Here is a 14,547-nt window from a genome sequence, read left to right as displayed (position 1 = left end):
ACTTTTGCATTTTTTAGGAGGGGGTGGGGGGGGGGGATTGACGATGAGAACCCCCTCCTTTGAATGCACCTACTTGCTATTCCGGCAGGCTAAGACGGACACAAGTCACGTGGTTGCCCCTCTTTTGTGCCACTTGTTGAATCCACCGCCCCGAAAGACAGGGGGAGGGCGAGGATAGGGGGGGGGGTCAAACCACCCCTTTATGCCGCCACAAAAGCCGCCATTACCGACAACCCCCACCTCCGCCCCCCCTCTCTATACCCCCTTTGAGCGCGACTCAGAAGTTTGCTTTGAGAGGAGCCGTTTGAGACGCACAAAAAGAAGCCCGCATGTGATTCCAGCTAATAGATTAGCAATAGCGGGGCGACCCGATTAGGAAAATGGTGGGTGACGCACCTCCCCTCCCCGCCTGACTCAGCGAGGGGGAGGGAGTGTCACCCATTGACCAGCGGCGTTACCTAAACCAACACTGCTGACCTGGAAAGACGGGTTGCATAACTGCGTAGTCGCTCGTTACCGACGATAGCCCGTTAGCCATTCTCTGCGGCATCCCCGCAGAGGTGCTCAAGTGACCCTACCCTCACTCACCCCAATGTTCAAATTTAAAACTAAACTAAATAACTTAAATCAAACTCATTTTGTGGCACTTTACATACCAGGGGTCTATTTTGATAAGGTCTCCATGACTTGAAATGGACACCAATAAAAGCATTTGGCAGTCCTTGCGCTAAGCTAATACCTAACCTGGGACTCAAACCACATCCTCAAAGTAGGGCTAGGTGGGATTAAATTCAACAAAAATATATGGGCGGAATCAAAACACCTGCTGAATGAATTGGGGCGTATCGACTTTGTCAGACGGGGGGGATATTTTGAAAGGGAAGTTCCAATTATTTTCAGCCCCACTTGATGAAGTGGAGAGGCTCTCCAGACAGTTCTTAGCGTCATTGGCCTCTCTCACACTTCGTTAGCCTCTTCCGCCAAGCCACCCTCCCTCCCCTTCACCCTTGGATGTCCAATTAAGGGCAATGGTGGCAACTTTCTGCATCCAAATGTGGGTGATGTGCTTTTAGGTCAGGGTTCACACACTTTTAAGGTGACTTTTCAACCTGCAAAGTGATTATCTGAACGTATTTTGACAATTTTGAAAAAGCAGGTTGATGAATAAGAATTACACAGTACTTTCAAAATCACACACATTTAAGCGCTTTTAAATGCTGGAGCATTCCAATTCAAGCATTTTCAAGTCCCTGCTGCGGATTAGCGAGAATATGGAAGTGGTCGGCAATGTGTTGGGAATCTCTCGGAGGGGCAGAAAGAACAGCAGCGGGGAAACGGTTAACTCGGTCCAACCGGTGCTAACCAGTCGCTCCACTCAACACAGGACCTGAGGGGGTGCTGCATTTATCAGGCCAGTCCCAACACACACACACACGCACACGCCACACACACACGCAGCAAACTGGCTTGGTCGCATTCACCAGCCTCGTGACTTTTTCACCTCTGCACGCCGGCCTGCTCAGGCAGGCTAAGAACAACACGGCTTAAATATTCCGAATATTAGCGGCGTGACACATGCAAGGCAGTCGCATAATTCCCAAACACTGTCAAGCCTTGTAAAAAAAAAAAAAAAAAAGTTGAATAAATTCAAAGTCTTTTTTCTCTCTCCCTGACATTTTCTTTTCTCTGCAACACTCGCCTCGCACCGGAATAAATTGCTTTATGAATAAATGTGCCTTCTTGTTAACATTGCTGCTTTTGTGCAAATTTGCTCTTGCTCTTCAACTTTATGCCCGGGGGCATATATTAAAAATACATATGTGGAAGGGGAGGGGGGGGGGGGGCAAGATAATGCGTGCACCCACACAGGGCCAATTCGTTAAGGATGTCACCAGTGCGGATAAGACGTCACGCAAAAATAGACCACAAAATGTAAAAGAATAAAATAAAAATGAATAGAACTTTGCAAGTAGGCATGTGCATGATGTCAAAAGGTTTTTATATTGTATTCTTATTTGTTATTCCATCAATAGTCAGAGGCAGAATCAACTTGAAGTGCGTTAATGCTCTTATTACATCGTGGGTCAAATTGACCCTGGCTAATTTCATAATCTATACAACTGGTTGTTGAAGTTACACTCAAACTATTATATTGCCACAAAGGTTTATCATGGTGGGTTATGAAATTTTTGGCACACTAAAGGAACAAACTGAACAGGAGGCTTGGTCACCTCCTCACCATTCAAACGTGAGGAGTCTTTCACTCTGCTGTTAATCTATTTCTCTGGAACAGTAATAACATCCCTGGGTCAATCTGACCCAGGGACTGTTTTGATGATCAGAAAGGACTGGGCTGTAAACATTGTCGGAAAAAGGTCAAATGAACTCATTACAAGGTGCACTGTCAAAAAATAATAATAATAATGGGTCAATCTGACCCGAGCCACAACAGGCGGATTCGTCTTGGCTGATCTGCTCCATCTAAAGAAAAAAAAAAGCCACTTTGGACAAAAAAAAAAAAAAGAAATCCTCGAGAGGATACACGGAAGCCCTCAAAGAGACACTTAGTGTGTTATTTCATTCTCTTTCTGGATTAAAAAGGCGCTGTGTTATCTTTGCCGGTTGATCTTCATTTCCCTAATAATACACACACACTAAGAATACCCCTCCGTCTATTCCTCCCTCCCTCCCTCCCTTCTCTAAGTCTTCACTCTCAGCCCTGCCATCCAGCCTCTCCCAGCCACTCACCCATATGGACGCCGCGCGGATTTAAATTATTTAGCTTGGTGACTTTTTTATGTCGCCTTTAATCTCATTGACTTGCAACCGTCTTTACGTTGTGCACAAATGCTGAATTTTACTGGGATCTTGCGATATTTCAAAAGCCACTGTATGGATCAGTATGAGGACACACACAGTGGTCCCTGGAGTAGCAACATAGTAGCAACACAATGTCCGCCAATAAGTGAACAAAAAATGAAAACACTCACAAAGAGCTGCTGTAGGCCACTACTCATACCCAGACGCTCACATCAAAACTAGCACTACAGTTGATTAGGCCACACCCCTTAAGAGCACACGCCCAACACACCAATACTACAGTACATCAAGCAATTACGCACTCATTTTCCCACCTCTGCTCATTTCACCTTTATTTGCCACTTATTACTGCGAAAGGCAAATAAAAGGGGCTGTGATGTGGTGGGAGTGTGGGGGAAGTGGTTTTGGTCTCTCGATAAGCAATGTGCACTCATGTCTGAGGAGAAACACTGACAAGACACTTAATGAAGCGTGCACACGGTCGAGGAGGAGGAGGAGGAGGAGGAGGAGGAAGGAAAAAAGTGGAGAGACCGAGCAGAAGCGACACCGGGGAGCACCTCGGCCTCGCACCCCGCCGCCGATGCGCTCTGCTGGGCTCGAGCGAGGCCAGCACGAGGAGGGGTGGAGGCTGGGAAAGGGCCCCGTAAATTCAAATGGACGGGAAAGCGGGTCAAGTCTTAATGAGCCAATGGGAGCATTTATGCAGAAAAGGTCTCATTCCGATGGAGGGGATGATTGGAGGAAATGGGGGGCGGGGGGGCGTGTGTGTGTACCTGGTCGAGAGCCACGGAGGAACGGGTGATCTCCTCGCTGTCTGACTTGGAGCCCCCCTCGCGGTCGTCTATGACCAGGTCAATGGGCATCTTGCCCTTCAAGCAGCTGATGTAGCGGTGGCAGAAGTTGTCGCACAGCTCGTGCACCTGCACGAACAACCAAACAGCAATCAGATGCACTCTTACGTGGAAAGAAGAAAAAAAGAAAAAAAAACACTTGCAAAATTCAATCTGACCCAAAAAAGGAGCGCAGTTAATATTCGAGGAACATTTTTTAATATTAAAATATTAGGAACAGCCCTGCCGCACGCCATCTGCAATAAATCACTCGTAAAAAGTAATCTAACAGAAAATTAATGTAGATCGTTGAAACAAGTTTTTATTAATGCATAAAAATAATTGCAACCCCTGCTCAAACGATTAGGCACATTATATTATTGCATATCTAAAAAAATATGAATATTCTGACTCACTCTAGAGAACAAGTTAGATGAAATGACTTGGAAAAAAAATAACGCAAGTCAGAAGGACAGCGGAATATATTCAAGCAAACTTTAGAAAAATAAAATAGTACCAATCACAGGTCGAAATATTAGGTACACTTGCACTCTGTCTATAAAAAATCAAGGAATCAAACAAAAACATTAGAAGCAGCCCTTCTGCACCACAAAGCAAAATAAAGGAAATGGCGCCTGAACAAAATATTACAACACAAAAACAGAGATTTTATCCCCCCCCCAAAAAAAGAAAAACCAGTAACAATCACTGGTCAAAATCCAAAATATTAAGTATGTGGCATGTCTTGAGTTATTTAAAAAAAAAAAAAAAGTTTTCAAAGAGTCTCAACCAAATTATCAGGAACAGCTCTCAAACAATAAAACAATACTCACGAAAAACTCATCTTACACAATAACCAGTCAAAATAATGACCACAAAAACAAAAACATCAACATTTTACCTTCCTCCTCTAAGCCAAAATATTAGGAACAGCCCTGACCCACCACACAATAAAAAAAAAACAACGGAGCTGCGTAAAATCACTTCATAAAAATGTATATCACGCAAAATGGAGAGTGGATTATCTCCGGCACAAATGCTTTCAAATTTCAGAACAACCGAACCGATCACCGGTCAAAATCCGTGGCGCAAAAACTTCCCAAAGTGTGCCAGCCAAATTATTAGGAACAGCCCTCCAAACCACACACACACACCCCATAAAACAAGCCACAAGCAATTATGCAAACAAACTTTCTAACACAACAGACAAAGATTACACTCAACCAACACTTTCTAATTCTTTGAAATGGTACCAATCACTGGTCAAATAATTAGGCACACACACAAGAAAAATCCAACTTTACAAAGTGGGTCTAATGTGCAAGAATGTTCTGTTTCTGGGCTCTTTGATGCATGCAGGTGGACCTAATGAGGCGGCCAGGGCGGTCGGTTTCACGATGACTATACTTCTACCTCCCCCTGCCCCCCCCCCCTCCAGGATGGAGATATCCCTGAAAATTGGCAGTGACACGAGGGCTCACACGGGCCACGACGCACTCAACACGCGTGTTAAAAATCCCACCAGCAGCCACCTCTGCGTGACGCTCGCATTTCGTGCACTTTTGGATAACCCCCCCCTCCCTTCCATGTTCTCCTCACAATAACGACTAAGTCAAAGCACAAACAGAAATGGGTCAGAACTGGTCTGGCAACACTGATTAACATGCGCGGGGAGGATCAAGTTGAAAAGCAAAACGCGGCGTGATTGATTTGAACGCTAATTATAAGCGACGAGCAAATATATATTTATGCAAATTAGGAACAAGAGATGTTATCCATTTTTTTTTTCTTACCTTTTCCAGCTCCAGCAGATGAAACCGTAACACCTGAATGGCTTGAATCATCTGTTACAAAGGGAAAAATGACACAAATCAAGCTTTTTTTTTTTTCTTCAATGACATGCACAGCTCACAAATGTTTCAGTGACTTACCAGATTATCCAATTCTGGATTTGATGAAAATAAAGGTTTTTCTGCACGAATCTAAAAACCAAGGAACCATGTGATAATCATGTCAAAGCAGTCACACACCAACATTGCCATTCAGTCCCTCCATTAATTTTTGTCAAAGTTGATTTTTTTTTTTTTTTTGTGGGCTGCTCGCTGACCTGTTTGGCAAACACGGCGATGTCCTCGTTGAAGGACTCGGACGAGCACACGTCCCCTCCCGCCACACCGGGCTCTCTGGGGGTGCACGTCGCTAATTCACATTTCTCGAAAATCAGTGCAAGCAGCGGGAAGAGGGGGTGCCTACATGGCAACACACACACATTTACAGAGTATAAGCAGACGGCGGCAAATGTCAACGCTGGGTCAAGACGACTGCAGGCTGCATTTGGCCATGCTTCTTTTTTTTTTTTTAAATATATTGTTTTAGTTTTGCAGGGATTTGCCCGTGGGGAGCCTCCCTGCAGGGATGCATGCATAGTGCAACACAATTCTGCACGTTGTGGGCACGTACAGTCTGTACTGTATAACTTTATGTAAGAAAAATACATTTTATGCAAATTGTAAAAAGCCATCAAACCTGAATGAAGATGCAGCACCAGTCTGAACGTGACGCATATTTCATTTTTAATGAGCTACGATTAATTAAATTACTAATAGAGACTCATTATTTCCACTTGCTTAAAAGCCTAAAATTATTAGCTAACTCCCACAGTTAAGAATGCAATTAACTTTTATGACAACACGTAAAAGTGTATATTGAGAAAAAAATAATAACGTAGTCAGTTGAGTTTACAAAAATATGCACGGAGATCGACCTTGGTCTCAGCCAGTCTAGCCTGGCAAGCACTCGCTGTCCCCGGGGAAAGCGAGCCGAGCACCTCGCTGAAACTATCGGAAGCCCCCCCCCCTCCCCACATCGTACCCGTATATGGCGTCCTTGTCCCTCTTGAGCGCGTCGTTGACCGACGAGCCCATGCTGGGGGGCATGGTGTTGGTGTGCGCCGTGTGGGGGTACTGGTGCGAGTGCAGCTGGGGCCCGTGGTTGAGGTGCACGGCCTGCATGGAGCGCGCGCCGTGCGGGTCTCCGTACATGGTGGTCGGGATTCCCACCCCGTCCATCCCGTAGTGGGCCAAGTCTTCGTACTGCACCGGAACGACACACACACGTGCACTGGTTACACCCGCGAGACCCGCACTATTATACTCACAAAATGCAATTATTATTCAGTGTTTTAACCTCAATTTAAACTGGATGGATGGTGCAAATTAAGACAACTTTTTGAGCATTTTAAAGCAAGAAAAGTAGAAAGCCGAAGCGGCTGACACGTCAAGTGATTTAAACAAAATGACTGTTGCGTTTAGGAGTGATTAAAAAAAAAAATGCAGTGGATTAATCCTAAATTTCAACTTTGTCATACGTAGTTTGGAGCAACGTAAAAAGGGACTCGTTGAATTATTACAATTAAATAAGCATATCGTTTTCTCTAAGGCTTCAAATCTTAAAATTGCGCAATAAGTAAACACCCTAGTCACTGATTATTTTTTGACGCAAAACGATCTTTGCGTTAAACAACGTGCTGCTTTGCTGTGAAGTCTTCCGATGTGGATTGAGAAGTTATTTATAAACAACGGCAGCAAGTCTCCGGGCGATGAGATGTAAAAACAAGTCAGCGTGACAGATTTTTTTTGCGCGCAATGTGCAAATCATATTTGTCGTCGATATGACTTTTTATGAGAGGAATTTTATTAACAGGGAGAAAATGCGTGTTTGGGTTTGGGGAGGGGGGGTATCTCAAGTCACGAGACAAATGTTTGAAATTTGTCACCCAGAAAATCCACGCAGTGCTGTCACAAGTCATCTGCGAAAACACGTCCACGAAAGAAGTGTGTGTAGATGTGTGCGAGTGGAAGGCTCGGTGCAATACAAAACCAGCTTGTCCGTGCGTAATGTGGGTGCAAAAAAAAAAAAGGACACCAAAAGTAACTTTTTTCCTCAAGTCCACGCGTGTTTGGTTGCTTGCTTTGGTCGTACGTACCCTTTGAGCCATAAGCCTCTTCACTGCCCGCAGTTCGTGATTCGAATCCCACTTAAATCCGCTCGGAAGCCAGCCTTGCACGGCAAATTAGCAAATCCAAACAAAAATTGCCAGGAGGGGGGTTACATTTACAAAGAGAAAACATAAAAAAAAAAACTGCAGAGAAAATCCTTTGAGTTTGTTGTTTTGGGGCTTTTTCCCCCCTCCAGCCAGTCACCACGGTGCCTGCCAAGTTGAACCCGGCCGGGGAGAGTCGATCCTCGGCTCTCCTTCTCGCTCCGAGTCCCCCCCACCCCCAAAAATAAAAAAATAAATTCAAAGCCTTGGAAGACACCCGGTGGTTCTCATGGCTCGTTTGTCGGCTCCCCCGGGTGTCCGGCGTTGCTTGCGCGGATTCCTCCCCTAGTTTTGGTCCGCTGGAATGAACACCGGCTCGGCGCTCCTACTCGCAGCCGGGAATGAAGCGTATCTCCCTGGGTTCGGCGGCTGCTGGCTGCCCGCTCTCCCGCGGCTTGAATTACTTATGCAAAGACGTGTGGAAGAGCTCAAGAGGAGAAGGAGGAGGAGAAGGTGGGGGAAGAGGAGGAGGGCTCATCATTATGGCTCGGGGCTTTTCTTAAAGGAGCCGTGTGGCGTGTATATATGGAGATAAGAGGACGAGTGTGCTCGAACCCGGAAGTAGTGCTGGCCATAAACAGGTCGCGACTGACCGCTGCAAGTGACGCACGCGTACTTGAAGAATGGAGGGGGTGCGTGAAAAGCCAGAGTCCATTGAAAAAACTCGCCATTTTACTTGCTCCGCAGTGAGCTCGTTTAGGTTCCAAACTACCAGAACCTCGCCTTATATGTTATCGCAAAAGACGCCGAATCAATCGCTGAAAGTCAACGCTGCCAAATAACACGAAATATTACTCTATTGTTGTAAATTATTTGTTTTATAACCGATGCAAAAGTGACATTCTTGCCACCTAACTGGTCCAGTCTGTTTCGGTGACTCGCATCCTTTTTTTTCTTTCGCGTTTCCGTGTCAGGTTTCGCGGCGTGTACCAATAATGAAGGAGTACATGGAGTGTGGCTAGATGGCCGAGTTGTCTTAATTTGATGTTAAATCACAAGTGAGAAGTAGTTTGCCAAGTGTCTCCATCATCTCTACCCCTGCCAGTGAGCCGAATGGGTCAGTCCAGTCGGCCGGCGCTCTGGCCAATGGCAGTGGGCTCATGAAGGGGGCTGTTGGAGGGAGGTGTTCTGATTGGCCGTCTCCATCGATCGATCCCGGAATAATTGATTGATTGGTCCGAGGCCACATTGGCGAAAAGGTGCAAAAGCAAGCACATGATCATCATTATTGTCAGGCCACACTTTCAGTTTATTTACAACATTGTGGCGCTTCTTTATGGTCAGTTTGATTGGGGAAAAGGTTAATAACAATAAATGCATCACTTAAAAAAACGGTGCCTGGAAAATTCATGCTTTAAACGCAACTCCTTCAATTAAATGGCATGCATAATGTCATTTAATTTTAAACTTGGTACATTAACACAAATACTTCTTTGTCTCGTGTCTTTAAATGATTCTAGAATACTCGATCACTAAGTTGCACTGCACATTTTCTTGCAGCAAGAATTAAGTTATTCTCATGTGGAAACACGACAGCACACAAGTCCATGTTATGATGCAAAATCGAGGACTTAAAAGTGACGTCATCACAATTCCTCGTGTTTTAAGCCGTGGAATACATGTGATTTTTATACAAATAGTTCTATTTATGATGATATTCAATATAAATTGGAAATCACGCAAAATAAAATAAATGCCAAATATAGCAGCAACCAATGACGCCAATATTTCCTTTGTATTTATGCAGGTGAAATTTTGTGATAAGGCTACAGTGACGTCATATTTTTGGGTACAGTACATGTATTTAGTCAAATACATGTGATTTCTGCATGTAAATTCCACTAGTGTCGTCAGCAAATATTCCAGTATATAATTAATATAAAGTGGTAAAATGCAATAAGTGATTTCGGTACCAAGATAGGACTTTGACTAGTGATCACAATTGCCGTCAAATGCATTAATATACTCTATATAAATTAGTAAATGTTCAGGTAATGAAGTGTGCAAATCGCAATACCTGTGATGACTAGTTAGTGACGTCATATTTGCCAGTATCATGCATCATTTATATTGTACGAGTATGAAGTGCAAAGTTCAATAAATGTCATTCCTGCATACCAAACCATATGGACTTTAAAATAGTGCACTGCATGACGTCACCGCAAGTCTTAGACGATATATGTATTTATTGATCTTGATAATTATGCTAATATTAATGTGGGGGCGGGTGCGTAAGTTCCAGACGGTTTCTGTGGTGGCTGGAAGTCGTCCATCGCATTCAGCGGGGACTACGGCTGTGAGAAGGCCGGGCTGGGGGCGACGAGACGCGGGGAAGAGGCGTGCGAGGGCTCCTTCTTTACCTTCCTTCAGTCCGCTCCTCGGAGCCGAACAGGACGCACGGACTTTTACGCACATCCACTTTAGTTGGAAATTGGTGAGTATGATTAATATTTGGGATTTTTCTAAAGAATATTAAGTATATCTAACTTGTTGAGATGTACTTTGAGTGTGTTTGTAGGGAAATTTTGGCACAAAAGGGGGTTCTATGAGGAGCTGGTCATTCAGTTAAGTAACGCCAGAGGCATTTTAAAGTCATTAGATGGCTTCAATTAGCGTCTATATAAACGCCAAGCCCCACTTTCTCCAGCCTCGTTTAGGGGGGCTTCGATATGACAGCAAATCAGTTGGACAGACAAAAAGTCACTAAGGTGTGATTTATTTTTTATTTTTTTTATTTTCTTAGGGGAGGTTGTTTTATTTGTACAATAATCAAAGTAAATGACTTTCAAAGATGTTTGCATGGTCGCCTGACGGAGAAACGCTTTGTGATCTGCAAACATGCAGCCGGACCCTCAAAAACTTGTCAGCATTTAGCTCAGTATTAAATTAAGTAAAATAAAATGAACGAAATATTGACTTTTCCATCTCATGTTCGGTTTGTTCTATATTGAGAGACGAAGTTAAATCAAGCCAAAATAGGATACATCAAGTCAAAATGCCGGTTAACTAAATGTCAATGTATAATTTCGCTTTTTTTTTTTTTTCAACGTAGTGTTTTGTTTTTAATCGACTTCCATTGATCAACCTTTTAATTTTACATAATGTGAGTTTTTAGGTGAAAAATAATAATAGAAGTATTACGTTTGGTTTAATGACAGTGATCCCACCATTTCAATGTTGTGTTTTAAATAATTACAGTTGCATTTTAATAACGCCTGGTTGGCTTCCTTTTGAAGGGTTGAGTGCGAGTCTCCTTTCGCTTCTCATACACACGAAGGCTTAATCGTGTGCGCCTCCTAGCGCACAAATTGGGAATGACAGGCACAACGCAAACAAACAATCCCACTGTAAATATCGTCTGGCCCACACAACCACAATATTAGGTACTCCCGGAACAGTCAAACATGCAACGCTCAGTCTTAATAGTTGTATTGATTAAAAAGATAGACAGGACACTGATGTATATCAAAAATAAAAAGTAGATGTGGAAAAGGATCATTTACAGAGTTTCTTTTCTCCTTATATGTATAATGTTGTGATTCAATAAAAACATAATGAGTGTAAAATTGCCCTGCGTCAAACTGAAAGCTGTCCCTAAATATTTAGTCACCAACAGTAATTAAAGGCCAGCAATAATGATAATAATAATGATAATAATAATAATAATAATAACTTACATTTAGATGATGGCTTTTGAGGGAATCAAAGATGCTTAACCTGACTCATGAGGAAATAAAACATAATATACAGAATTTAATATCACATTGGACTAGACTAGTAAAACCTTGTCATTGGATAGTGAACAATAAAGGCGTCATTTCTGTATTGGATATTTTTACAGGGTGCAGATGTCCATAATGACGTGCCTGGCTCATGTCAATAAACTTTGTTTGTCCTCTGATCTTTAGTACAAATAAAAAAAAGTCTTAACGGAGCACCTTGTGTGTGTTTGTCTTTTCATTTCAAATGTCAGGCGTCTCCACGAAGTTAACTTGCTAATCTGGCATGGCGAGGAAAAAAAATAAAATAAATAAAATTGTGAGGCATTCAGTTATTATGCTTTCATTTCTGACTTCCTAATTCCTAATTAATTGCAAATTGCACACGCAAGCCGTCAAAGTCGTCGCGAGGTGTGGCGTCATTGATGATAAAGGAGTGCAAAGACAGCAGTGCATCACACCTACGCACACACCTTGAAGGGATTCACATCTGCTTTGCTACACACGCGCACTTTTGATTTATAGATTACAGACGAACTAAAACAGGTAGTCGGCATGGTGTGAACTTTTTTTTCCCCTTCCTTGGTGTTAAATACGTGAGGTGTTATTTGCGATGAGACAACATTAAGAGCAAGCTGTTTTTGCACTTCTGAACAGCATCGTGACACATCTTACCAATGCGATTCTTAATTGGGTTGAACAATGCTGTCACGTATTTCAAATAAGGCACTGTAATCTATTTGGAGTGAATTGTTTCACTTTGGAACATATACTCGAATGAATCGTCATCGGAACAAATTACCCCGTATCATATCGCATCGTAAATGGAGTGAATCGTAACATATTTTCAATAAATCGTAAAGCATTGCGCGTGTTAAATGTATGTTCTCAGTGGTATCATTGGAAGCCGGGTTGCGCCAGTCCTTTTGGGTATCACAATAAAATCCATTCTCACATTGTGGCAAAGACCGATCGGGTCATAGCAGACTGCTGAATCGACCTCACCCATCTCCCTCCCACCCCCGTTGAACATTTGCCATGCTGCAGCTTTTATTTCAGGTGTGCTAATGGACTCACACGAAGATCATCTCTTGTCCCCCACCCCCCCTCCCCAAAAAGTGTTGAGGGTGAGGATAGACGAGGTGCACGGGTGAGGGGTGGTCACACCTCGCAGGGAGGCTGTGAATTGATCAGCACCTCATAGGGAGGGAGCGATGGAGAGATGTGAGAAAGGAAAGTGAGGAAGGACGTGAGGAGAGAGGGTGAGTCAAGAAGAGGGGGAGGAAGCGGCGGGAGGTGTGAAGATTCATCTTTTCATGGCGACGGGTGTGAGTGGCAAAAGCCTGGAGGACTTTAAAAAAAAAAAGTCCATTTGAGTTCACCAATAGAAGATCTTTGGGAGACAAGATGAGGAAAAAATAACGATATTGCAATCAAATTGGACTACTTGATCCACCTTGATTTTTTTTCTTCTAATATAAAAATTCCCAAATCATACGATTGCTCTATCATGATGTCATTGGTATCACTGGCAATTATCATGATATCATAAGGCAGGAACGTAGCTTTTCTTGATATACCATAATTTTCGGACTACAAGTCGCACCGGAGTATAAATCGCACCAGCCATAAAATGCCCAAAAAAGTGGAAAAAAAACATATATATGTATATAAGTCGCTCCTGAGTATAAGTCGCCCCCCCCCCCCCCCCCCCAAACTATGAAAAAAAACGCAATTTATAGTCCGAAAACTACGGTACATCAATTATCGCTGTATTGTGATACGATTGATATAATTGGAAAAATATCATATCGTATTGTTACTCTACATTCTTTCATTTCACAGATGACGTATTCCCACGACACCAATTATCGCACGACGGCCGTACCGTGATACCATTAGCGATGACAGCCAAGTAATTCCCACTCATAACACACCGAACATTAAACTTTAAACAGCAAAAAGACTCCCAAAAACTTCAGTTTTTATTGCTGAGCAAGTGACTATTTTTAGTTGAGGGAAAGATTAGTAATTTTCCAAAGCCCAGTAATAATTTCATATTTAAAGCTCCTCTGCTTGACTGCGCAGCAGATGGCTCTTTAAAGCAAATGCCAGATTATTCTTATTTTTGGAACACTGTTTAGCTAATATGAAAATATAAAAATGTAGCGGCGTATTCATCGGCTTTTTACAGCTGTACTATGTCACTGCTTTCATTTTTTATGACTTAAGTCTTTGTTGTTGTTTTCTGGTTGCTAGAGAACACCCGTTCTTAAACTGAGGTGTGAGCGCCCCTAGGGGACGAAAGGTGGAATGACATTCTGAGTGTAAATGATTTGGTTTTCTAGGCTGGGGGTGGGGGAGGACGTAACAGGCATGATCTGGAATTTTTTTTAAGATGTGTATGGGTCATAATATTTTGGTTTATTTTAGCGAGATGATTGACAAATGTTGTCATTGATCTTTTTTGTATTTGAGATTAAATATGACAACTTCATAATTGTCACTTTTTTTTTTATTCCTGACGGAATAATGCGCAAATCTTAACAATAACAAATCTGCATCTTGTGTACAGGTGTACCTAACGTTGCGTCCAAAGGCGACCTTCCCCGAAGTTATCTCTTCCGAAGTTCACCGAGAGGTCGTGGGTGACACGATGTCGCGCTGACATGATCCGAATGAGGAATCTCGCCAAGCGTGAGGGGTTGAGTCGGCGAACGCAGCTCAGAACATCTGAGTCGAAGCGGCTCACAAAAGCGGCGCCTGCTGTCAACGAATCCCGCGATCGATTCGTCCTTCCGTTAATTATGACGACCGTCGTTTAGCGTTTGACAGCATCCATTCTCGACGTCCTTTGTGATGGTGGCACACCTGCGTGGCTTTAATTACAACGTTTCCTTTTCGGCCTTGAAATGCCAAACGTTTGAGCCAAAGAAAATCACAAGTTGTCAATGAGAACACCTGGGGAAAGATTTCAATTGTGTTTTCCATCCCAGCTGTTACCCATTGTTGCTCCATCTTTTTGACAGAAAAATCTCATTAAAGTCAACAACTGTTGCATTTCTCAACAGAATTA

The 14,547-nt window shown here is 43.1% G+C and overlaps 1 protein-coding gene across 3 annotated transcripts in view; it reads right to left on the bottom strand.

Moving 5' to 3' along the window:
- LOC133158144 (homeobox protein Meis1) overlaps positions 1-8,325 on the bottom strand; it is a 53,782-nt gene extending 45,457 nt beyond the window's left edge. Inside the window, exons 1-6 of one of the 3 annotated variants that reach the window (XM_061285100.1) lie at positions 7,636-8,325; positions 6,522-6,742; positions 5,758-5,899; positions 5,582-5,632; positions 5,444-5,494; positions 3,594-3,740 (exon numbers count right to left, since the gene is read on the bottom strand). In XM_061285100.1, coding sequence (XP_061141084.1) covers positions 3,594-3,740; positions 5,444-5,494; positions 5,582-5,632; positions 5,758-5,899; positions 6,522-6,742; positions 7,636-7,647 — 624 coding nt within the window. In that variant the 5' untranslated portion in view covers positions 7,648-8,325. The remainder of the gene's footprint in view (positions 1-3,593; positions 3,741-5,443; positions 5,495-5,581; positions 5,633-5,757; positions 5,900-6,521; positions 6,743-7,635) is intronic. The other 2 variants (XM_061285097.1, XM_061285099.1) reach the window with 2 other exon arrangements.
- Positions 8,326-14,547: the final 6,222 nt, after the last annotated feature.

Source organism: Syngnathus typhle, linkage group LG8 (genome assembly GCF_033458585.1).
Source record: "Syngnathus typhle isolate RoL2023-S1 ecotype Sweden linkage group LG8, RoL_Styp_1.0, whole genome shotgun sequence".
Classification (NCBI taxonomy): domain Eukaryota; kingdom Metazoa; phylum Chordata; class Actinopteri; order Syngnathiformes; family Syngnathidae; genus Syngnathus; species Syngnathus typhle.
Note: the sequence above shows the minus strand (reverse complement) of the source record. Positions and strands in the feature narration are given on the sequence as shown.